Source organism: Pongo abelii, chromosome 13, assembly GCF_028885655.2.
Source record: "Pongo abelii isolate AG06213 chromosome 13, NHGRI_mPonAbe1-v2.0_pri, whole genome shotgun sequence".
Classification (NCBI taxonomy): Eukaryota; Metazoa; Chordata; class Mammalia; order Primates; family Hominidae; genus Pongo; species Pongo abelii.
In genome coordinates, this window is record NC_071998.2 from 73,448,706 (window position 1) to 73,475,636 (window position 26,931).

A 26,931-nucleotide genomic window follows, 5' to 3' on the forward strand; every position below is an offset into this window, starting at 1 on the left:
TCTAAAAGGCACTGGGATTAATCAGTTTTATGGCAAAGGAAATACGTATCTGTTAATTTCTTATCTCCAGCACACAGAGCACTACAAGCCAATATAAACTCACAAGGCATGACCACAGAATCATATTTGGCTGTGCTGCCCACATAATTTTCTACAACTGTTATTTTAAACAATAGTGATCACAAGTCAAGTTCATTATTACAGTTATAAAACACACAGTAATTTTTCAACTATAAGGAAACAAAAAGGGAGTTTGGAAGTTCCACACTCACCGCTCTCTGGTTTACAACAAAAGCAAAATATAAAAGTCCTGAAGGTCAACATTTTTCTAAGAAAGAGTCAAGTACCAATCTTTCAAAGTAATGGATTCTAAGATAAGCCTCCCATGTCAGCTTATGCAATTGTCACAGGGTCCCACAGTCACAGTGAAGCTCACGGAATGTGAGATGAGTGTGGCAGAGTCAAGTCTGAGACCCAGCAGCCCTCCACCAGCTGGACCCACTGGCTGTGTGAGGTCAGGCAAGTCTCTGCAGCTTTCTGCTCCAGTCTCCCTGTCTGTAAAATGAAGGACTGAATGAAGGCATATCCCACCTCAGCAGGCTATGATGAGAATACAAGAAGACAACCTGACTAGCACAGAAACACAAGTTTCTGGTTCCTAAATAAGAGAAGTGGCAGCCCTGATGAAAACATGTGGAAATTACTCTTTGCAGTGACTAAAGATACCTGCGTACTCATTGGGTTTGGGGCTATTCCTGATACAGGATCAAAAAAACGTGCCTCAACATGAAATCATAACTGACTTCCTTTCTCTTCAGGCAACTTTCCTTGGACTGAAGGCTCCAGAGTGTAATAAAATCAAAGGAAAGAAGGGAATGAATGGCCCTCTCCAAAATTAGCTGTTTCGCTCATTAATGCGCTCGTTAATTGTGTTCTTCGATGATCTCAGGATGAAAGGGGCATCACTTGAAAGTTATTAGTCAAATATTCATTTCAGTAAGCCCAAGAATCCAGGCATCTAAATGACTTCTCAAAGCCACAGAGGTAAAGGGCACCTCCTTCAAGTCTCGACTTAAATATCTCCTTCACAGCGAGGCTACCTTGAAGAAAACCGCAGCCCACTCTTATCGTCAGGCCTTTTAACCTGCTCTCATTTTGTTTCTATAACATTATCACCTTCTAGCATATCATTTCATTTATTGATCTATGTTTGCTGCTTTTCATCTGTCTCCTCCACTAGAACACAAGCTCCATAAGGACAGGGCTCTGTTTTCTTAACAGATATATCCCGAGAACCTAGACTACTACACAGGAACCGGGTAGATACTCAAAAAATAGTTTTGAATGTGTTAAAACTAGGAAGAGATCTTACATCTCAAGTATCTCCATTCAGCTTTTACCCAAATATTCGATCAATAAAATATTCATGACAGATAAACAAATGGCTATAATTTTACTTTATCCATAATTCTATTACAAGATTTTTTAACTCAGCAGTTTTCCATCGAAGTATATCAATTATTAATTCAGACGGTCTGTTCACCGCTGACAGTCCATGGCTTCTCAATCCTCTGGCTTACCCCAGTGATCACACCATTCATTTCCACCCATATTTACAGTGGCCATATAAACTGTCCCTGTAGGATTTCCTCAAATTAGAAACAGTAAGCCATGGAGAAACTTCACTGTGCCCATTCTTTTTCTAAAAGAAAGTCAAATGCCATTAGTAGGATGTAATTTTTCATCCATAACAAACTTAAGAATTCATCTCTTCTATAGTTTTCTTCCTTTTCAGACCATATGAAAACGTGATACCAATGGCGGAAAAGATGACTTAACGCGTGAAGTTGCTTTGCAAATTATGGCAGTGGGCCACTCTACATAAGGGTTATTTCACTGTGACTGATCTTGCCTTTTGTGCCTCCTTTTCTTGAGCATAACCCAAAGATTTTAAATAAAGAGTAATCCAAAACGTCAACAATAAAAGTTTTGCTGTGGATTTTAAACACTTGTATGGATGAGTTAGGGTTATCTGTTATTCTCTGGACTTATTGCTCCATCCCAGGGATCTCCATTTGTTCACTTGAGTAGCCACCGCTCCTCTATGCACTAATTATACCTTGGGATTCCTTTTTATTTGAGATGGGGGTCTCGCTCTGTCACTCAGGCTGGAGTGCAGTAGCACAATCACGACTTACTGCAGCCTCGACCTCCTAGGGCTCAGGTGATCCTCCCACCTCAGCCTCCCAAGCTGCTGGGACTAGAGGTCCATACTAACATGCCTGGGTAATTTTTGTATTTTTTGTACAGACGGGGTCTCACTGTGTTGCCCTGACTGATCTCAAACTCCTGGGCTCAAACCATCTGCCTGCCTTGACTACCCAAAGTGCTGGAATTATAGTCCTTGGGATTCCTTCTTGATATCAGAGGCTTCTTCAAGTAATCTTCTGCTCACATTGGTGCTTCATCAAAACAGCAACCACTGTTGAATCAGGAGGTTCGGTTTGAGCCCCTATTCTATTCCTAACCACTAAGTAACTCTAAGCAAGTGCTACCTATGCTTTCTATGCCTCAAGTTTCTCATAAAAACTTAGAATAATATGTTTCTTATTTCATTTCTCAGATGCTAGAGAGATGACTATAACATGGGAAATTTTGTGAAGTAAAAATGTTACATAAATGTAAACACACTTTCACTGTGTCTACAATCATTTTAAGCCATAAGTTGGTAGAACAGAGTGCATATTTATTTATCACTATCAAAGTCTTATTGCCAATTGCAGTCAGTCATTTCTCACATTACTTCTTTAGTTAGAAAGAGAAGAATAATGCCAGAAGCTAAATTGAGATCAGACAGCAACCAGTCCTCTGTTTAGCCACTACTGCAATTTAATGCCTTCTTAAATTACAGGTAATATACTTAGTTGAAAAGTTGTATTAATATACTTAGTTGAAAAGTTTATTTTTCAAGAGAGCATGCTGAACCATAGCTTGAACTGTAGTGTTATGTTAGTAACTGTTGGCACCATGCTAAATGGGGTCAAAATCATTTCTTACTTTTAAAAATTATTTACCATGAAACCAGAGGACAGGAATGTTCCTCAGGTGAAAGACATCATCTTATTTAACCACAGAAAGCACAGAAGCTACGCCCATGTTTAAAATACCAATTGGTATTTCAGTAGTACCTTGAGACATCTAAAGATCCCAAATCACTACCAGAATAAGGTTGAGAAGAGAAGAGAGCTCCCATACAATTTGAACCTTGACACACACTCATATCCAGGTGGTGTTTCACCTGTACTTCCCATGCCCGTGGATGCCCCTACATGCCCCCAACTACACTACACACCCAACCACACCAACTCCTTGTTTGTAATAGCTTCTTCCTAGGCTACCTGGATTTTTACTTGCTTACGATGGGATTCTGATTTTATCTATAAGAAAACCTATAAGTTTTATTCCCCAAAGCTCCCTTCATTAGTATCCTTGGCTTCAGGGAAACGTGCTCAAATCCTGAGGAAGAGATGAATGCTGCCAGTTCTGCCTGTAGCATCCAATTCTTCCTGATGGCTTGGATCAATGGTTCCTAATCAAGTTGATTCCGACAAAGAAGAGAGACAGCATTTTCCAAGATGGCCTAAAACTTCCTCGTGTAATTTTCTGTTTCTCCATTGTGATTTCTTACCTCAATCATATCTACCCATTCTCGTATGTTAAGAAAGCTTTTCTCACATGTAACATCATACAGCAGCAAAACACCATCTGCCTTTCTGAAGTAAGACTTGGCAATACTTCTGAATCTGAGAAAGAGAAAACCACATCATCAGTCAGTTTGTGTTGCCTCACTCTTCTCTTTTATGCTCATTTTTTTCTCATCTTCTAAAATCAACACCAGTTGAGAAGACTCTAACTGCAATATATGACTGAGAAACAGCCATTTCAAAGGTCTCGAATGACCCAATGAAAGGTAACAGGATGAGAATCTGGGTGACTGACTTAGAAAATCCAATCCTTCTCTCTACCAAACAACCCCAAGAATGTCTACAATCCCCAGAGCATAACCAAGTCAAGGTTGAGAGCACAGTTTCCAAAAATTTCAACCTCAGCAACAAGCTACCAGAACCCACATGTGGGACACAGAGGAGGCTGAAGGAGATACAAACTAGAGAATACTTATTTTTGGTGGTGGTGGTGGTTAGGGAGTGTTGTGGGTGGGTGGAGGAACTACCAGTGTGGAACGCCATAACATACCAGGACTTTACATACATGGGGGTCAGGGGATTCACCGTAGGAAGAGAACACCTCAACACACATGCCCTAACTTGAAACCCAGTGCAATATTTTATAAGTATTTTAAATACAGTCATGTCAACCACAAATATTTTTTAAATGTTGAAATTCCCAGTCTGCTAGAGAATATGAGCACCATGGGGGCAGGTATTTGTGCCTGTCTGTTCACCACTGAATCTTAGCATGCTGAATAATGCCTGGTACAGAGGCAGGCACCCCATACTTATGGGTTGAAAAATTGAATGGATTTTGTTCCCAAGGAGTTAAACAAGATTAAAATCTGTGCTTAATGCTCTGCTTATCGGTAATGAATGCAAGGTAAGGTGCCATCACCAGATGCAAGTCTGCTATGTGGTTTGTGCCTCTGCCCTTAATCAAGGGGAGCTGACTGGTTCTCTTCTCCATCATTTATTGTTCTACAGCCAGGGAGTTCCTCAGGCTGTCACTGCACTCAAAAATGCTGCCTCTCTTGTTAGCAAAGGGCACTCTCTGTCTCAACTGAATGTCGGCTCAAAAGAAGCTTAAAGATCCTCTTCTCACAGGAGTCATAGGTAAATGAAGAAGATGTGCGAGAATATAAGCATTTTAAAGTTATAATACACTTCATAATTATACATATAATTATGCATATAATTATAAAGTATGTTATAATTATAGAATTTTGAATATGAAGAACATCAAGTGGCCTGCAAGGCTTATTAATGCAAACCCAGGATAGCCCATAGCGCTGCGGAATGCACTTGCCTCTCCTGACCAGCTGTATCCCAGAGCTGCAGAACTGTTCGTTCTCCATCCACAATGAGGGTTTTCATTTGGAAATCAACTCCTGAAAAGGAATATGAGAGTGGAGAGCATGATGTAAATAATTCCATTGGCTTTTTACTTTCAAGCCTTCTTTAGATGGGGCAAAAGCCAATAATACACAGCTCACCCAGGGAGGGAGGAATGAACATGACCTTTAAGGAGAGTGACCTTCAAATAGGAATGACAAGTCAGACCACACGTGTGTGCAGAGGCACCATCTGCAGGTTGGCTGACTTGAGAAATTATTTAATTTATGAGCCAAGGGAAAAATCTGTTTTATTTTCCCTGATGACTGCATGAACTCAGTCATATTTGTGTGTGTGTGTGTGGGTGTGTGTATGTATATGTGTAGGTGCAGATACATGTTTTATGTATATGCATGTATATGTATATGTAGGTATATGTGTATAAATGTATGTATATCTAAACATGTATACATATGTGTGTGTATATATATACACACGTTAGTGCACACACACATTTACATGCATCATGGTCTCTGACAACTGAACCAAATACTGTATGTAGTCTTTTTATGAATCAAATTGAAGTAAACTTTCAGCTTTGTTATGTTGAAGAGTGTATCAGAGAACCATAAATTTACAAAGACACTCATTGTGAAGAGGACAATCAGTCTGTTCTAACATTTCGGGTGATCAAAATAAGAACTCTTTAGATGAAGAAGAAAAATAAATGATAATTTGCATATCTTCAACTCCTTTTACTGATTATTATGCAAATTTGGGAAATTAGGACACTACTTGTTCTATTGTTCTGTTGTGAAGGTGGGGAACAGAGCATATATCTGGCTATGATTTTGACCATAATGACAAAGTGGCAATCCATATTGTCACTTTGTCAACATCAAATAATACCTCAGCAGAAAGGGTTTTCCTGGCCACCCTGTGTAAAACCGCACCTCTCCCTAAACTTCTTTTTTGTATCTTTTCCCTCCTCTGGGATGTAAGTGCAGTGCAGGCTGGGATTGTCAGCCTTCTTCATGGTGTATCGTTTGCACCTACAACAGCATCTTGTTTTTAGTGGGACTCAGGAAATACATGCTGAATAAATGAATCTGATATCTTAGGCTCTAAATTTGATTTGATTCATCTGATTGGCTAAGCAGATATCTCTCTGTTTTTTTTGTTTTTGTTTTTGTTTTTGTTTTTTTGTGGCAGGGTCTCACTCTATCACCCAGGCTGAAGTGCAGTGGTGTGATCTCGTGATCTCGGCTCACTGCAACCTCCGCCTCCCAGGTTCAAGCGACTCTCCAGCCTCAGCCTCCCGAGTTGCTGGGACAACCAGCACCCACCAGCATGCCCAGCTAATTTTTGTATTTTTGGTAGAGATCAGGTTTTGCCATGTTGGCCAGGCTGGTCTTGAACTCCTGACCTCAAGTGATCTGCCTGGCTCGGCCTCCCAAAGTGCTGGGATTACAGGCATGAACCACCGCACCCAGCCAGATATCTTTGTCATTTTAGTCTTCCTTTCCTAAAAGCAGGCCTTGGCCAAAAGAAGAAGGACCTTTCCATAGACTAGGAGACACACACACACACACACACACACACACACCCCTATATATGTGTGCATACACAGAGAAAGAGAAAACTGTTTAACTGAGCATCTGTGTATGTAATCCCTGAAGAAGAGAAAATCAAGCTAAGGAAGGTCATTTTCCCATTATCAACTGAAATAGAAGCCATACCCAGAGTGGCGCTTATATTTTCTCGAAATTCATTCTTGCAAAGTCTCATGAGGAAACTAGACTTCCCCACTGCAGCGTCCCCAGCAAGTACAATCTTGTAAGCCTTCTGTGAGCTAAAAGATTTAGCGTTGTCATCTACCAGGTCTGTCTGGGGGGAAAAGCCACAGTGAATGATAACGGTATTGCCAGTTTTCATCCTAATAAGTAACACTGCACAGAAAATAAGCAGTGTTCATGAATAGGAGTGTCTCAGAGACCACCTACCTGGGGGGAGAGTGCTGAGATGGGCTTTCTTGATGAACTAACAATGCTGCCTTCACTAACAGACCCTTGGGGCTTCCAGTCTAAGACGGAAGCCACATCTTCTAAACCAAATGTCTCTTCATCCCTTATGTCAGGAACCTATTTTTTAAAAAATGTCAGCAGTTAAATTAAAAAATGTCAGCAGTTAAAAAACAAAGTCTAAAATGTATACATTATGGATTAAAAAGAAGAAAACTATGCAGCTAAATCAACAGTCAATGCTATTAATATTAGGGAATAGAGTGACACTGAATGGCAATCTATGAGAATTTCTCCCTAACTCTGTGGAAGAAAAAGCATTTTACTAACTATGCTTTATATTTATGACCTTTAAAACAGATTTCCATGACAGATAGAAGGCAAATAAGGTGACAGATTTCAATCACATAGAAGGCCTAGGAGAGCAGTGGTTTCTGGGGCTTACATCTGTGTCTGAAGCATCACCTCCAAAGCTCTCCTGCACCCCATGTGACTTCTGAAATCCCCTCTGGTGCTTGTATTCCACTTCTGAGTCATACTCATTGGGATCTCTCAAGGTAGACAAGCCACTGTCGAAGCAGCTTTCAGGCAGGCTGTCAACTTCACAATTTGTCCTCTGCAGAGGATCACAGAGGGCCAGGGAGTCACAGTCCTCATCCACATAGGAAGAGCGGGATGACCTGGTAATAAAGGGGAAGACCAATTTACCTGAGGGCTGGAAATGCTCAAGAACGTACAGGCAATAGACCACATGCTATTAGATGGAATCAAGTAGGCCGACTGCGGCTAAGAGCCGCAGTGTTATTTCATGAGTAGGCATTAGGGGAAATAAAATGCTCAAAGCACCACCAGTTCATTCTATGCAGCAATCAGTTAAGATAAAGACCCTTACATCAAACACTTAACAAACAAAGCCATTAAAAAAATCATGTTCTTTATTTCCTGATACAAAAAAAATTAGAGTACCTAAGACATAAACACAATCTCAAGTTGTATTCATAAAAATGTATGCAGAATATATGAGCCTTTTTCCTCTAAGGTGGTCAGACCATATTCTTAACATTGTGTCCATTTCTGGACAACATCTCTACTTAAAAGGGCTGCTGAGAGCCCAAATGGAAAAGGCAACCACAATGTCAGACTCAAGACCCTCAGAGCTGAAAAATAAGATTCAGTGTACTCAACTTAACTCTTAATGGTTTCTCTCTTCAAATACTTGAAGAGCTGATACATGAAGAAGACCACATCCTCTCAGGATTGCACAAGACAAAATAATAAGCTTTTCTGGGTGTCATATTTCTAATCAACATGGCAAAAAATGATAGGCAGTTAGAAACATCTGATAAAAATAAGCAATTAGAAACATGACTGGAATGTATGATTTGACACATAAGTTTTCTGCCACTAAATGTTGACACACCGTCTGGAAACACCCCTCTGGGAGATGTTTCATAGGAAGGGAGGTGCCTCAGATAAAGGCTAGAACTCCTGACTTCTATAGATCTTACCATTAGTGAAACTCTGAAGATTTTATAAGTGAGGGAGAAATTAACATCAAATAAGAGAATCAAAAGAAACTGTATACATCCCTGTTTACTTTAGCTTTTCCATTTGATTTCCATAAGAATCTAAGTTTACCAATTATGGTTATGACTTATTTACCACCCACTACACCCTGGGCACCATCCTACCAATTTGCTTACACGAATCATTGGAAAGGGAGAATGGGCACGATACACAGGTCTTCAGATATGAGAAACAAGAAGTGGATATGCTTAGATGAGAGAAGGTAAGCTTAATATAATTAAGTATGAGCCACGTAAATCTGAGAAGTCAAAAGTATTTTTATGCCATTAGCAAATGTTTAAAATTAATTAAAAAGATGATTTAGCTAACTTTCTCTCTCTCAATACTGCTCAATTACAGTCTTTATTCTGAGCCAAGAATTTTATATCATATCTCAATCTATATAGCTAGCTAGGTGTGTGCACATGTGCGTGTGTGTGTTAATATACTGTTAATAACAATAACAATAAAATATATTGTTAATATATTTTAATATTAATTTACTTATTGTTAATATATACTATTAATAACAATAACAATGAAAATATATTGCCAATATATTATCGCATTATTTATAAAACTCTCCTTCTGAAACTGATTTTAGGTCCATCTATAAAGTACATAAGAAAACCATTCTAATTATAATATACTACAAACTACTTCAGTTCCATGTCTTCATTACTGGTTATGATTTATTTTAAACCTACTTGGATTTTGACAAGGAGCAAAGAAAACATGGAGTCCTGAATTAAGAATTCACCTGAATAAACATCTAGACTCTAAATTGAAAATATAGGCACACTCAGCATTATGCAATATACTCATGTAACAAATCTGTGCATGTATCCCCTGAATCTAAATAAAAGTTGAAAATTTTTAAAAGTAAAAATAGTAAAAATAAAAACATAGGTACAGGTCAAACTTTCTCAAACTCAATTGAACTGCATATCCTTTTCAAAGTCAAGCATCTTGCCAACCCTCAATATTTTCATTATAATTAACTATGTAAAAGTACAAAACAAATTAAATCTTTGTTAGAGTTCTTGCAAAGAACAAAGCCAAAATAAATTTTAAAGTTTAAACTAAATAAAGCTATAAAAACAATATAATTTTATTGTACATCTAATCTGATGTACAACATGCTTTTATTACATTTTTATATTAGCATCAAAAAGAAAATAAAATGTTATCTTCTTATATCAAAATAATCACCCCCCCCAACACACACACACCCAGAAAGGGCATGGCGTTGAGGCTACGGTGGCCTCTCATTACAGCTCAAGGAGGTAGGCACATGAGTGCTACGTCACTCAAACATGCTGGGGACGTGATGACTTTGTCCCCTAGAATCTTTTGTTGATGAGCTCTACTCTAGTTCTTATGAGCCTTTCACGGTGTCTAACCTTTCCAAAATGAATCATGGTGAAATTTCTGAAATACTTTTCAGTTGTATACCTTTCCCCCCAATTTGCTTAGAATCAATTTTAAATATTAGTCAAAAATGACATCATACCTACACATTTTTAAAAATCAATTATTTCTCAATAACAGAATAGTCAGCCATCTATAAATCAAGCCATTAAATTTTTTTATTGAGCTAATCAGTGAACAGTAGAAACCACTTAAACCTGATGGAATTTTCTTAGAAATGATCATCAATAAGCCTTCGTAACAGGTCTTCCTAAATGGCAACCTGACCATTTCTAACACCAGGATGTTAAGTACATTATTCTTTTTACCAAAAGTACCCAAATGAAAAGGGGATGAACATGAATCTGAAAGTCACAAAGAAATAGAGAATTGGAAACTTTTTGTTTATGCTTTCACTTCTAATTTCAAATTTTTGACATATTACAAAATTAACTAGCAACACTGGACATATGTGTATAAACATACACATACACTCATGTAATCTCTAAGTGATTACTAGGTCTCAAGTAATAAAAGACCTAATATTTCAGTTCATTTGATTAAACGCAAGGCTAAATTCTAACTTTTGGCAAGCTCCTTCAATACAGTAGCTATTTTATAAGGATCTACTAGCGATATTTATATTTGCTTTGAGAGTTTCCCTTTTCTGCAACATAGCTCATATAATATTATGCTGAGCTGTTAAATATTTACAGATCATGCCAATAGTTTCAATATTATACACCAGAAACACTGCAGCATCACATACTATAATTCTGCTGGTTTCCCTGAAACATCTCTTATTGAGTCTGCTTCTAAGAAACGAGACATGATTAGACATGAGGTAATGATGAGCATATATAAAACTAACTCATAACATCTTCAGGAAATAACTTTGCCCTCTCTGAAACACTTTTAATTTTTACATGATTCATGCTTCAGAACTTTTAACATCATAGAAAATATAAATTAGTGACCAAAGTATATTCTATTATTTTAATCCACCTCCAAGGAAATTTACTTTCCTTTTAACTGTGGTTCTGAACTTGAACAGAAAGTGAGGACGTGTTAACATACCTGTCATAGCCTAGAGGTTGAGGGGAATGACCAATGAATTTGGGACTGCTTCTAGAAATTGTATTCCCTGGTGAGATATTATTTATATGCTGTAATATAGAAGTAATTATTTGTTAGTTCATGTAATTTTCATGTAAACATTTTATATACACATAGGTACACACAAACCCATTTTTTAAAACTGTAGCACACTACTCAAACTTCTAATGTAACTAAAAGTTTGTTACACTACCTGAGCAAATGTGAGCAAAAAATCAAGGGAAACATTGCAACGAAGATGACTGCCACAGTATGCTCTCCTCCTCATCCTATATTACGTCCAAACCCTACTGCACATTCCATAAAGGAGTACTATGGTTCCCCACTTTGCCAGGATCCTGCAACTCAACTTCCTTGAATGTGTCTCTTCTTGAACTATAATTTGGCTTAGTGACTGACTACTCCATATCCCAATACGACCCTGGAATCTTACACATGAAGCTGACTTCCAAAAGTGGGATAAGAGGTCTTATGACAAATGCAGTCTGGGAGAGGTCCTTAAAGTTTCAAATGAGCTAAGCTGATTTCTGTAGGAGGGTTTGAAATCCAAGGCTCCCATTCTGAGCATCTCACTGGCATAAAGAATACTCACAAGTCTAAACTCTTTCAGGCCAAAGATCACATCTTACACACCTATCTCTAGATTCCTAGAACATCTATAAGAAGAGTTGGTGAACATTGAGACACTTATTTCTTCGGAGGAGTAGCATATTTTTTAATTTGGAAAAATGCTGCCTCGTTTTATTTTATGGAAAGATCTTCTCATTATTATAAGGACTTACTTGATGCTCTCCTTTAAGAAATTACATTATTTTCATCAACACCAAAATACTCCACCACTAGAAAGAATGAAATACATGATAAAACTATGTGGCATACCAAAGATCTGTTGAATTTGCTATAACTGTTTTCAAGGGCACTTCTAAGGCCATCATTACTGTCATGTAGCTTCCGGTTAGCTGTTCTGCAGAGTAAAGAAACAAGCAGAAAGAGAGACAAGGAAAGTATCATTGGGGGTCATGTCATCACTTTCTTTTCTAGCTGTAACATTCAGAATGTGGAATAGCTTATCATCTTCTGCAACTTTCCACCACTTCCCTTCAAACCTCAAAAACTGAGATAATTCATTACTTAAAGTACAAGAACTAAATCGATTACTCCTCTCTCTTTAAAGGTCTCAGGGCCTTGCAGGAGTCAACTGTCTATGCTGTGGAATTCACTCTTCCTTCAGGTAGCCCCGCTGATTGAACAGATTTCATGCAGGTCTTTGAAAGCACTCTAAATGCCTGAACCTGGCCAGCCAGTTCCCACATTTCAGAGGTCAGGGATGACTTCACGCTCCTGGCAGCTCCTGCATTCCATGCACAGCCTGGCACTGTTCCACCAGGCACCGTCATGTAGCAGGTAAACACTTGGGTGATGATTTCAGTCAGGTCTGGGTTCAAATCCTAACTCTTATTTCCATATGACTTAACAGAAGTCATTCAAGCTGTCAGAGCTTCAGCGCCCTCTTGTACAGCAAAGCTATGATTCCACAGCTCCTACACCACAGAGTGGCTAACCTTCCCCAGCTTAAGGCTGGTTCACCCTTCGCATCTTAGCTCAATCATCACTTCCTCCAGAACACTTCCTTGACCTTCTTTGATAGGCCAAAGCTCCCCTTAGGAGACATGTACCTTTCTTTTGCTGCATCTCTCTTGTTTGGCCTTTTATATTTATTTCTATGATTATTGATCCATTTCTGTCTTCTTCCCCTAAACTAGCCCCATAAGGGGAAAGAGATTTTTCACCCACTTCCCACTCTATCCTTTGCTCCTGGCATACCTGGCCTGTAAGAGGTGCTGACAAATCTGCTGAATGAATGAATGAATAAATAAAATAACTTGAAGGATTACCGAAATACATGAACTCTACAACTGCCACAGGTGAGACTTAATAAGCATTCAAAAATGGTGAAAAAAAAAAAAGGTCAAACCTGACCTGACTTCATTGAGGGGAACTGAAACCAGAAGACAATGCAGCACGGGTGGAAAAGAAAGGGGAGGGAGAGGGGTAGGTTTTGTGGGGAAGACCCTCAGAGGATGGAACTGTTATAACCTAGTCATAAAGCTGACAGAGTGGATATATTTCTACTTGGGGAGAGGAAAAAAAACCTAAGAAAAATATACTTCTAAGTAAACAAAACAAACTGAGAAAGAATTGTGGAGGCAGAACCCTGTGGCCCCACTAACAAGAGAAGCCTCAAAACTCGTGGTACGGGCCAGGCGCGGTGGCTCACGCCTGTAATCCCAGCACTTTGGGAGGCCGAGGCGGGTGGATCACGAAGTCAGGAGATCGAGACCATCCTGGCTAACAAGGTAAAACGCCGTCTCTACTAAAAAAATACAAAAATTAGCTGGGCGTGGTGGCAGGTGCCTGTAGTCCCAGCTACTTAGGAGGCTGAGGCAGGAGAATGGCATGAACCCAGGAGGCAGAGCTTGCAGTGAGCCGAGATTGCACCACTGCACTTCAGCCTGGGCGACAGAGCAAGACTCTGTCTCAAAAAAAAAACAAACAAACAAACAAACAACAACAAAAAAAAAAACTCACGGTACAGAACTCAGAGAAAGCTGAGTGCTTAGGGCCGTTTTTCTTTATAGAGGCATCATAAAGACACACTGGACATATCCCCTGACTTCCTAAGATGTTTAGAGATTTATACTCTATTCCCACATCTGAATAATTTATTTAGGATTATAAGCATGAGAAAGCTAAGAGGAGATGCCAAGTGCACACCCTGAGAAGAAACACCCACTGACCCACAAACCCAGTGTTCAGAACATAGCAACTCACGTTCTATGTGTTATGTCTTTTATTAACAAAAAAATAAGTGAAATGTAAATGTAATGAGCATTTGATCTGAGGACTTACTGGAGTATTTCAATTTGCCTCTCAAGACTATTTCGATCTTCTGTGTATTCTCGGATTATTTCCAGATCCCTGTAAAATTGTATTTTATGTTTGAGTGAGAATTAGGTGTCAAGTCCTGCCTCACATATACGTACCCTGCCAGACCCTTTCCCACCTTTTTCAAAGACGAGTGTCCTTGGCCATGGTTTTCTACCTTTCCCGTGCTCCTGCTCTGGGCCTCTGTGGCCTCAGCAGCCTCCTCTCCTTCTGCGACTCCACAAACACACTCACATCCTGTGCTTTCTCCTGTAAGGCTCTGCCCTGCCTAGAGCTTCTCCTCCTCAGCCCATCTCAGCACCCACGAGCTCTTCCATCCCCATGCTCGCTGACCCAGCTCTGTTTTCCATGAGGGCTGAACCTCCTGAGTCCCTTCTCAGGGCGTCTCAGAAACTGTGCCTTCAATCCTCTGAACCTTCCCTGCTCATCTAAAGCCTTATATAATCCCAACTCCATCTTTCCTGTGATTCCTTCCTCTTTCCATCTCACACTACTCCTGCTCTCCCTCCTCTCCTTACCTAAACCACAGAGATCCCCAAAGAACCAGGCTTGCTAAGCTCGTGAGACACTCACTCTGTGGCAATCCCTCTGTTGCTTTATGACGGAAGCTCTGGCTTCTTCCCCAAACTGCTCAGAACACTGGCCCTCTCCTCCAGCTCCTATCCCCCTGAGCACACAAATCTCATCACTAGCTTCCCAAAATGCCCAGGCTATCAAGTTTGGTCCACAATAACCTGTCCATCTGCTCCCTGGATGATAAAAGTACACATTTCCTAATTGTCTATAGGAATTTAAGTTCCTTAAACCAAAATTCGGGGGCCTTCTGTGATAATCTTAAACTAGCTTTAAACTTTTTAATTTTTTTTTTAAACTTTTGCTTTTCTATTCAAAATGTCTCTTTCTGCTGTGTGGTCTGACCACCTTTCCCCAAGCCGTATCCTTCCGTATGTTCTGGTCCCTACTTTGGTTACTGCCTTACCTGGAACATCTCTGAGACTCTCTTTTCCCATCTGTAAAATGGACATAATGAAGGTCCCTGTCTCACCCGATGTTCTGTGGACCAGATCAGTTAATGCTTGTGAAGGACCAGGACAGTGCCTGGCAGGCAGCAGTGCCACCAGCTCTGAGTTGCTGATGTTGCCATCCTGGCTGCCTCTCTCCCCTTTTCTAGCACAGAACTATCTTTCTACCTAGGCTCACCTCCAGCATCACCTCTTCAATACAGTTCTTCACCTCTTCTGAACTAAAACAAAACCTTTTCTGTGATCACAAAGCAATTAACTCAAACCGTGACTACGTTAGTGGCACTACTTCTGATATTTTTTAACTCTTCTGTTGTTAAACCCTAAAATCTTTTTGCTTTTTTTTCCCAACTAAATTTGAAGTTCTCATCTCATATATATATATATATGACGTGGGCTCTGTGTTTTGAGATTATATATATTATATATATTATATTAAATATATATATTATATATTATATAATATATATTATATATATTATATAATATATAGTATATAATTTATATATATTATATATAATATATTATATATAATAATATAATTATAATATATATTATATATTATAATTATATATAATATATATTATAATTATATATAATAATATAATTATAATATATATTATATATTATAATTATATATAATATATAATATATATAATATATATATTATTTTATATATATATATACTCTCCACTCATAACTCCTTATCTAGTTCAGAGACTTGTATGTAGTAAACGATAATATTTCACTGTTTTCTCTTATAAGACCTTAATTCTGATTAAAGTTTGCAAACAAACCCAAAAAAAGATATTTTTCCCAAATGTACATGTCCTAGGGGATACACACATATACACATATCTATGCATTTTATATTTACCATCCATAAAAAAATACACATGTCTATGTTCCTTATATATAAATACGTGTCTGTGAATATATGTATGTGTATTAGGTTTTATGGTATTAACACCATACTGCAAAACTAACACACACAAAAATAGACTTGCCTACTTTTCCCTTTCTTATGTTTTATTGCCAGGATTCCTGGCTTCAAAGCACTTTAATAAGTGCTAACCCTTGACACTGTGGTATATTCTTTTAGCTCCCAGTTAATTCAAACATTTATTAAGCCCTGCACTAGCCAAAACAGACAATAATTATTCTATTTGCTTAAAAAAATTAAAAACATAAAAAACACTAGGAAACCTGATACTGAAAATAAAATCATTAGAAAGTAAAGAAGATATTAGCAAAGTTACTAACTCTTCATTAATCCATAGCTGAGCTTCTTTTGCCTGGATGATCATCTCAATATTCTACTCAAACTAACAAATAAAATGCAAAGTTCATACCTTTCAGTATTCAGACTCTGATCAGCATAATCACTTTTCAAAGCATCTAACTCACTCTGAAGAAAGGCTATGTTTGTCTGTGCTTCTAAAAGGTCTTTCTTAACTTTCTGGTTTTCCTGGATAAAAGGAAAAGTGGGGGTCATTAGATTCAGATTTTCCTCTGCCTGGGAGAAATGAAGTAAAGTGTCGTGTCACGCTCCCACACCACTCTCACCCTTCCACAACTCTTCAAATCTCAGTGTTCAAAGAACTATTTGTCAATTCAAGGTAATTTGAAATCAATATAAATTAATAAAGTGTCAAAAATCAAAACCCTCAAAGTTGTTCTTCATTTTGTTATGCTTGATATTTGATACCAAACTACAACACTCGAGGGTTTATCATGATGTATTTCAACACATTATTGGCAAATTAACTGACACCAACCATTCAAATACTTGCTTTAATGAGCCCTATAAAATTATTGATAAACATTATGTGGAATCAACAGTACCTATTACCAGGTACACTGGCTACTTTTTACAAATAAATTCTATCACTCAATATTTTAAGTTTTGCACTTAAAAATAAACCAGTGTTTTGAAAATTTCTGTATTTTCTTAAAATAATATTGGAGACATTCATTCAAGATGGTGGATGGAGCACATGAATTTGTCTTTTTCCCCTTGCAAAACCTCACTAAAAGGAAATGAATCAATAACAGTTAGAAGAATGGAAGAGTGGCTCAGAGCATTCAAGTGACTTAAACGCACTTCTAGAAAGTGGAAACTGATGGAAATGTGTTGCCAAAGGGAAGAGAGTGGGGAAATGGAAGATTAGAGGAAGTGTGTTCAAGGTTTTGACACAGAATCCAGAAGGAGACAAGTGACCAGGCCGAACCCCAGAAAGACAGAACCAGATATGGGGTAGGAAAGAGATTAAAACTGTATAGTAAGGCACCCTTCCCACCAAGCCCATTCCCTATCTTACCCTAGCAAGTAACAGTAGAGAGCCAGAGTGGATTCTGAAGACAAGACAGAGATTATCTTCTTGAAACTAAGTGGCTCCTGTAAAAAAAGCTAAGGCTTCTCTCTGAATATCCCTGCTCCACTCACACTGGTAACTGGGGTCCCCCGCCAGCTTCACACACAGAGCTCCTAGGAAGACACTCTCTCGAGAGAAGGCCTTCAGGTGAGCATATCTGTTCACACCGTCCCACAGGATCCTACACCAGCTACCTTAAGTGACCAAGCTAAGTCCTTCATTTTAAAATATGAACAGATCAACAACAACTGCCAGGTAGTTGAAAAAAAATGGTACCTAGAAATAATTAAATTAATAAATCCCAGAGGAGTCCCAAAAAAGCCTATTTATCTAAACAAACTTAATAAATTGTGAGGGGGAATGTAGACATTCTCAAATATTCAAAAACAGAAAATTTCTCTCTCACATGTTCTTTCTGAAGAAGTTTCTTGAGGATGTGCTATGGCGAAATGAGGATGAAACCATCTCCTCCCAAAAAACTGTAATATGCAAAATGCTGCAATTCAGTGAAAGGCCTAGTGAAAAGAAATTGCAGAACATATGGGTAGCAAGTTTAAAAAACAATCAGTCCAATAAGAACTGAAATTTTGCCAGGTGCGGTGGCTCACACCTATAATCCCAGCACTTTGGAAGGCCAAAGCGGGTGATCACGAGGTCAAGAGATTGAGACCATCCTGGCCAACACGGTGAAACCCTGTCTCTATTAAAATTCAAAAATTTAGCGGGGTGTGGTGGTGTGCGTCTATAGTTCCAGCTACTTGGGAGGCTGAGGCAGGAGAATCACTTGAACCCAGGAGATGCAGGTTGCAGTGAGCCAAGATCGTGTCACTGTAGTCCAGCCTGGCGACAGAGCGAGACTCCATCTCAAAAAAAAACAAAACAAAACTGAAATTTTATAGACTCCAAAATTAATATTTTCAAGGAGAAAAACTAAACAAATTTCACGCATTGGAAAGAATAAATAAGTCTTAAGGTATCAGTGATATCATGAAAATGGTAGAGCTTTTTGCAAGAAGAAACCAAAAAATCAACCAGAAAATCCAAGAAAAACAAATAACTCTACAAGAATGTCATTATCCAAATACAAAGCCAACTAAGGTGTGGAAAAATCTGAACTAGGAATTCATTTGACCATGAAGCTGCGAACCTTCTAAGTGGAACAGAGAATGAATGGAGAGAAAGAAATGCAAGCCTCACTCATTTCTTAGCTCTGCAGTGAAAATATTTAGAATCATAAGAAAGAAAATGCTCTTTATTTGCTTTCAAATTTGAGAGTTAATCTAAAACCAAACTAAATAAAACTCATAACAGAAGATACGTAAATGTTATCAATTTTGTTAGTACTAAAAGTAGATGTGGCTGGCGTAAGATGGAAAAGCGAAAGAAAAAAAAAAAAACTTGGAGGAAGGGGCAAGGCACTAATATCCTCATCACTAAGCCAGGAATACAGACCAGAGCTGATGTTGGAAGAATACAGGGTTAACTATGTTATATAAAATTTAAGCACTATGTCTTTACTACTTTGTGTGAAAAATAAGTAAAAGCTTTCACAATAAGTGGCATATTATTGAGGGAAAAGCCTGCATAAATAATATCTTTGATCAAAGTTATTTTAAGGACTTTTTCTAACTATAGTATTAACTTCTCTTTAAGCTGCTCTTCCTGGAACGCTGAAATAAGAGCATGATGATGTGGTCTAACAGGAAGTGCATTTCTGCAAGTGAAAAGGTAATTCTTACCATTGACAAATCATAAATTTGTTTTTTCAATGCAGCCACATCTTCCTTTTGACTTACGCGTTTTGATTGTTCTTCGAGCTGAAAGACCAAATAAAAGTTGTGTGCTTACAAACTCACTTTGAATTGCTTTGGTTAAGTTTAGGACTATCCTTGAATATACGTATGAGAATTCTAGAAGTCACCAATTTTCAACATTATGCAACTTTATAAATCATTAAACTACATAAAATCTGTAAGGATTTGAAATTTTGTTCTAAATAATTTAAACATTTGAAAATGGGGTTTTGTTGTGAAATGAACTTTTTTGGAAACAGCTGAAAAGCCTTTTTTGGAAATCATTCAACTATTAAGCAATCCAGTTCTTGCTTTTTTCAGTTATGCTACATTGGAATCTGGATCTTTCTATTCTCCTTTGTATTATCTGCATTTAACACTTTCCATTCTGTATTACAATTATTTAGAAATGTCTTACCTTCCCTCCTAGAGAGCAAGATTTTTTAAGAGCAGAATTAGTGTCAGATTCACCTATGTTTTCTTCATGGTAAGTTCAAGAAATGCTTATTAAATAACTAAAATCAATAAAATCTGAGTATAACATGAAGCTAGAGACACAAACACACTTGATTATATATACCTACTTTAAGCTTCGCTTGATGATTAACTCATTTCTACATGAGCTTTGCTTACTGGTTGACTCATTTCTATTGCAATTACAAACTCGTTACAATTACCAGACTAAATTGGTTCCACACATTTATAACCTGGAGAACAACAACAACAACAAAATGCCTTTCCTACAAACAGCTTACATCCTCTGGGAATGGTGGGGATCCGTTGGTATTCATTATTGGAATGTTTATGCACTGATCAAAATGGATCCCACATTTCACCAAGTCTAAGTGCTTTGATTCTGGACCTTCTTCACCTTGCCAGATGCTATAAAGGGATAGTGTTTACATAACAACGTCATGACTGACATGAGGCTATGACTGACACGAGGCTATGACTGAGAAGAGCCATTGATTTAAACACGCATTTTGACTTCAGAGAAGAAAAACCATCGGGAAAAAATGAGTTTCTCAGAATCAAGGACACAGTTAGTGGCAATTGTAACAAATTTGTAAACTATAGCCCTTAATGTACTCTCAAATAAACATCTTGCTGTTTTGCATAACAACCACATCAGGCACGCAGGAAGTCTGGTATAAGTATAAAGCACAAACTGTGTAGTAAGATGGCATCATCAGTTATTAGCTGTGTGACTCTGAACAAGTTATTTAACCTTTCTGGAACTCAGTCCTCACCTCTAAAAGTAGGATATTTATACCTTCCTCAGAGAAAGTTTAAGAATTTGATTTTTTAAATCATGAAAAAGAGCTTAGTGAACTGCAAAGTCAATAAAATATCAGTCACTATGGTTAGGAAAGGCAGTTTATTATTAATTGCATTTTATAGATCAGAAATTAAAAATCAGAAAGATGATGTGAACTCTCCCAGGTGCTTCAGGGAAAAATGGGTACAGTTTTGACAAGGATTCAGGTCTCCTGACACATGGCCTTTCTTACTGTTCGGACCACTTGGGCCTCATCATTCGCTGCATCTCTTCTTGTAGACGTTCCTTTAAAGATTTGGGAAGCCACAGAAATAAGTCAGGGCAGTGACTCAGTGAATGTGTGGCTCTAGCATAAACAGAAGATTGGTCTACTCAATTCTGTAATATAAGCATAGTATGCATAGCCTAATAACTTGAAAATTAGATATAAGGTTCAAATTGATGTTCATTTTCTAAGGAGGCTACTGGGGAGAATTCTTAACCATCCCAGAGGTTTAAATTGCAATAGTGTATAAAATACAAAATATAGCTAATTGCCACTTAATTTCATCACCACTTTCAGAGATGATTTATTTTTTTTTAAGATAGTGACATAATCATGGCTCACTGCAGCCTTCCTCTCCCAGCTTCAAGTGATCCTTCCACCCCAGCCTCCTGAGTCACTGGAACTACAGGCATGTGCTACCACATGCAGTTAATTTTTAAAATTATTTAATTTATTTATTTTTGCAGTGGTGGGATCTCAACTATGTCACCCAGGCTGGTCTTGACCTCCTGAGCACAAGCAATCCTCCTGCCTCAGCTTTTCAAACTATTAGGATTACAGACATGAGCCACCATGCCCAGCAAGGATGATCCTTTTTTAATTATCCATTTTCATTTTAGCTAACACATTCCCATTAGTTATGGGAAAAAAAAACAGATCCAAAAAGTGTGTCTAGTACAGTGCCGGAGCCAGCCTGTACCAGCAGGTGAGAGTCTGCTTTAAGCATCTCTTCTCTTCCTTAAATTCAGTAATATCAACTTGGTAGCATGAAATCAGTAATGACAGGAGTATTTATACCATGGAAATCGACAAATGATACACATCCCTCCCCTCCCCTCCACCCCCTATAGAGCCACCCGTTAAACAACTGCCAGAGTATTACTGAGTAAAACAGAACCTGCTCATTAGAAACCAAATAGAGGAAAAGCCAAAAACCAACCACATTAAAAAAACAAACAAACAAACAAACTAATCACATCTTTGCTCACACTTCAACAAGTTCTGCTCTTCTTCAAAAACTAGTGACTCTTGGTGATCAGGGTACCCTAGATCTGAAATTTTCTACTTAGAAGAGCAATATTCATTTCATTTAATAAATATTCCCTGAATACTTACCATGCACTTTGCAATAAGCTAGGGGTAGGGACACAGGGATATTTGACATGACCAAGAAGAACAGTCATGAAGCATGCAGTCTACCAGACACAAGGGACTTGAGAGTACTAAGCTGTGGTGAAGACCAAGGAAAGCAAACTGAAGTTTTATGGACAATGGTTGAAGGGATCAGAAAATAATTATTAGATCTATGCAAAAGACAGGTGGCCCCTGGAAACAGAAGAGGAACTCAGGGGCCCTTAAAAGGTCTTTCAGGCTGGGCGCAGTGGCTCACGCCTATAATCCCAACACTTTGGGAGGCTGAGGTGGGTGGATCACCTGAGGTCAGGAGTTTGAGACCAGCCTGGCCAACATGGTGAAACCCGCTTCTATTAAAAATACAAAAATTAGCTGGGCATGGTGGCACATGCCTATAATCCCAGCTACTCAGGAGGCTGAGACAGGAGAATCGTTTGAATCCAGGAGGCGGAGGCTGCAGTGAGCCAAGATCTTGCCACTGCACTCCAGCCTGGGTGACAGAGCAAGACTCAGTCTCAAAACAAATCTGAAATCTGATCTATCTGCCACTTCAATAGGATTCCAAATGTTTTTGGTTGTTAATGGCTTGGATACACTGAGATGCTGAGGCTGTTCCTACAAGTCCAGCTGCCACATGCCTACCTTTCTTAGCTTTTTAATGGTCACCTGCAGATCTCCTACTTCAGTTTCATACTGACGTCTGAGGTCACTGAGGGCTTCCTCAGCTTTGCGTTTTTCCTAAAAGAAAAAAAAAATGTTGTTCATTTAAATAAGTTCACCCTCTTAACCTTCAAAACCCCACAGGTGAGAAACATTTTGTGTCAAATTAAGGCTGACTTCAGTTCTCCTACACAGGGAAGGTGAGAAAGGATATCAGAAGGAAACCAACTGACTTCAGATATACCACAATTTTGGAATTGAAACCTACAAAACTAAAAGAAGAGCAGGATCCCACAACCTACATACACACCTCACCCTCGAGTGACACCTCTAAGACTATTACTCACATTGTGATAGAGACCATAGCACATCAATCAATTAAGTAATTATTGCTATAATTAGTTAAAAGACATGGCACAGTGAAGGGCTGCCGTGCTTACCGGAATCCTATCATGTCATCAGGACTCAAGAAGGCATCCTGGGTGCACCCTTTTCCCTAGAGATGATGCCTTATCTAAATCCCAATCACATCACTGCAAATTTCTATGCAAAGTGCTTCCCTGTGGCCTGGTACTTCTCAGGGGTGTCCCTTCAAGTTCTTCTGGAGCAGAGAATGGCAATAAGGCACCCCAGGAGGTCAAGGGATTGCCATTCAGAAGCTCCCACTGGCTGAAACATCTCTAAATTTACTTTTCTTTTAATAAATGATATAATTTCATATTTTACCTTCAGTATTCAAATAGTTTTATGTTGATAGCCAGTAAAATTCAGTGTACAAATATTCGCTGATCACCTACCAATGGTTCTAAGGGACTGGGGACATGGGGACAGAGAGGGGGACAATAAAACTGATGTTCTCAGGCATTCTAGCAGAGGAGACAGAAAAAGGAAATTTCAGGAAATAATTAAAAAAAAGAAAAAACAGGGAGATGTGACAGGAAGTCAGTCTGCTAGAGGGTAACATAGGGCCTCTCTGCAGCATGCTCCCACATCTGAATACCTGCCAGAGGTAGCGTGTCTTACTGCCCACTCATTGGCTGTGGAGCCTGGGCAAGTTGCTAAACTTATCCATGCCTCCATTTTCTTTTTAACTATTGTGAGGATTAAATTAAATAATCCAAGTTAAATAATCCATATAAATTAAATAATCCATGTAAATTAAATAATCCATGTGAAATGCTTGGCAGAAAAGCAACATCTTCCCTTAAGGTAACGTTTTTAAAAGGGGCTATCTTGACTTCATCCAGCTTTACAGGTGAGGCAACAAGTATTGCCTGCCTCACATATGGATGAAGACACAGAGGCCTCACAAAGAGGTGCTAATGAGGCAGCCTTCCTGGCATCAAAATGGACTTGACTGCAAGTCTCTTAATTAGATCCACAGCCACAAAACCAAACATAAACATTTTAGGGTTTAGAAATACTTTATCCAGGCCAGGCATGGTGGCTCATGACTGTAATCCCAACACTCTGGGAGGCCGAGGCGGGTGGATCATGAGGTCAGGAGATTGAGACCATCCTGGCTAACACGGTGAAACCCCGTCTCTACTAAAAAAAAAAAATACAAAGAAATTAGCCGGGCGTGGTGGTGGGCGCCTGTTGTCCCAGCTACTCGGGAGGCTGAGGCAGGAGAATGGCATGAATCCGGGAGGCGGAGCTTGCAGTGAGCCGAGATCGTGCCACAGCACTCCAGCCTGGGTGACAGAGCGAGACTCTGTCTCAAAAAAAAAAAAAGAATTACTTTATCCAGAGTTCAATAAAGGAAATGATCACTAGCCTATTTCATTCCCAACCTGCGACAGGTAGATGCTGAGAGATCAGATAAGAGATTGTTACAGTAATGCAGGTGAGAAATGGTAGTGGTTCAGATCAACTCTTCACAAACTTCCAGTAAACTGGAATGGAGGGAACATGTCCCAAGTCATTCTATGAGACCAGAATTTGCCTGACACCAAAATAAGACAAAAGCATTAAAAGTACAAACCAATATCTCTTCCACATATGAATGCAAAAATATTAAGTAAAATTTAGCAAACTGAATTCAACAATCTATAGAAAGGATAATACATCATAACTAATTAGGGCCTATCTCAAGTGCAAGTTTGTTTTAATATTCAAAAATCAATCAATGTAATTTGCCACATTAACATTCTAAAAAAGAAAAAAACATGATCATGAGACAGAAAAAGTATTTGAGAAAATCCAACATCCATTACTGATTAAAACAACAGCAACGACAATAATACTCAGCAAACTAGGAACAGAAGGGACTCTACTGCATTTATAAAGGCATCTGTGAACATTACACTACTAACATCACAATGTTCTCATCTCCTTTATTCTTCTTACCAGTGCAATAAGGCAAGAAAAATAAAAAGCTTCATTCAAATCAGAAAGAAAAATAAAATGTTTTTATTAATATATTTCATAATCATCATCCTAGAAAATCTGACAAAATCTACCAACAAAAAGGCACTGCATATAAACAATGTAAGCAATGCTACAGAATACGAGACCAATCTCAAAAATCAAATGTATTTCTATACATTCACAACGAACAATCAGAAATTGAAATTTTTAGAAATACTATCTACAATATCATCAAAATATGACATACTGAGTATATCTAAGATATACAAGATCTGTACAGTGAATAACATAAAACATTGCTGAAAGAAGACATAGACAGAGAAATCATATTTTCAATACTGTTAAGATGTCAATTCTCCCCAAATTGATCTATAGACACAATGAAGTTCAGTCAAACTCCCTGCAGACTTTTAGTTTTTGTTTGCTTTTTTTTTTAAAGAAATTGAAAGGCTGATTCTTTGAAAACTAAAGCAATTAAAATAGGCAAAACAACTTTTAAAAAAGCACAAAGTTGAAGAAGAACTAATACTAGTTGATTTCAAGACTTATTATAAACCAATAGGTATGAAGACATACTATAAACCAATAGGTATGAAGACTTATAAACCAATAGGTATCAAGATATTATAAACCAATAGGTATCAAGACAATGTAATATTAGCATAACAATAGACAAATCAATCAATGGAACAGAACAGAGAGCCCAGAAATAAACCTACACAAATAGAATAAACTGATTTTGGATAAAGTGCAGAGGCAATTCAGTGGAAAATGGTTAGTCTTGTTTAATAAAGGTGTGGGAACAATCGGATATCTACATGCAAAAAACAAAATATGAACATTGATCCATATCTTGGCACCAAATACAAAATGGATCCTAAATGTAACCTAAAACAATAAAGCTTATAGAAGAAAGCTTATAGAAGATTATAGAGAAAATCTTCGTGAGCTTGAGTTAAAGATTTTTAAAGATCACATGAAAAGTATGGTCCATGAAAAAAAGTATGGTCCATAAAAAATTAAAAATTTATACTCTTACTGTTAGGAGAATGAAAAGACAGGTCACGGTGTGGGTGAAAATATTTACAGATCAGGTATCTGATAAAAGACTTGCATTCAGAATATAAAAGAACTCTCAAAACATAGTAATTTTTTTTAAAAACTGTATTTTTAATGAGCCAAAGATTTTTAACAAGATACTTCAGCAAAAAAAATATATATATACACATGGCAAATAAACCCACAAGAAGATCCTCCACACAACTAGTCATTAGAGAGATGCAAGTTAAAACCACAGTGAGATTCCTCTACACACCGATTAGAATGCTGAAAGAATGGGACTCTCATACACTGCTGATTGAATCATACAACTGTACAACCACTCTGGAAACCAGGTTCACAGTATCTTACAAAAATACACATTCATCTATACAGATGATCAACCCATTCCACTCCAGGAATTTACTCAAGAGGAATAAAAGTATATGCCTCTATAAAGACTTGTACATGCATATTCATAGCACCTTAATTTGCAATAGCCCAAAACTGGAAATAACTCAAATGTCCTTCTACAGATGAATGGCTAAACACTGTGGTACCCCTACGTAATAGAATACTACTTGACAATGAAAAAGAACAAACTATTAATTACACAGATAAGTCTCAAAACAATTATGTTGAGTGGAAAACGCCAGACAAGAAATAGTATATACTGCATGATTCCATTTCTATACAGTTCTGAGAACTTCAAACTAATCTACAGCAACAGAAAATAGAACAATGATTATCTGGCAAAAAGGGCAAAGAAAGGAGGAAGGAAGGCTTGTTATGCCTTCAAGGGGCATGAAGAAACTACGAGAGTGGATAGTTATGCCCACGATCTTGCCTGTGGGAATGGTTTCATGGTGCATA

The 26,931-nt window shown here is 38.1% G+C and overlaps 1 protein-coding gene across 1 annotated transcript in view; it reads right to left on the reverse strand.

Annotated features, from left to right (window-relative positions):
- Nucleotides 1–26,931, reverse strand: part of RASEF (RAS and EF-hand domain containing) — a 77,698-nt gene that overhangs the window by 13,754 nt on the left and 37,013 nt on the right. The window contains exons 4-14 of the mRNA XM_002819899.6: nt 22,633–22,728; nt 19,259–19,336; nt 16,497–16,612; nt 14,087–14,155; nt 12,056–12,140; nt 11,138–11,226; nt 7,530–7,764; nt 7,067–7,204; nt 6,803–6,950; nt 5,038–5,119; nt 3,689–3,803 (exon numbers count right to left, since the gene is read on the reverse strand). Of these exons, the coding sequence (XP_002819945.4) occupies nt 3,689–3,803; nt 5,038–5,119; nt 6,803–6,950; nt 7,067–7,204; nt 7,530–7,764; nt 11,138–11,226; nt 12,056–12,140; nt 14,087–14,155; nt 16,497–16,612; nt 19,259–19,336; nt 22,633–22,728 (1,251 nt within the window). The remainder of the gene's footprint in view (nt 1–3,688; nt 3,804–5,037; nt 5,120–6,802; nt 6,951–7,066; nt 7,205–7,529; nt 7,765–11,137; nt 11,227–12,055; nt 12,141–14,086; nt 14,156–16,496; nt 16,613–19,258; nt 19,337–22,632; nt 22,729–26,931) is intronic.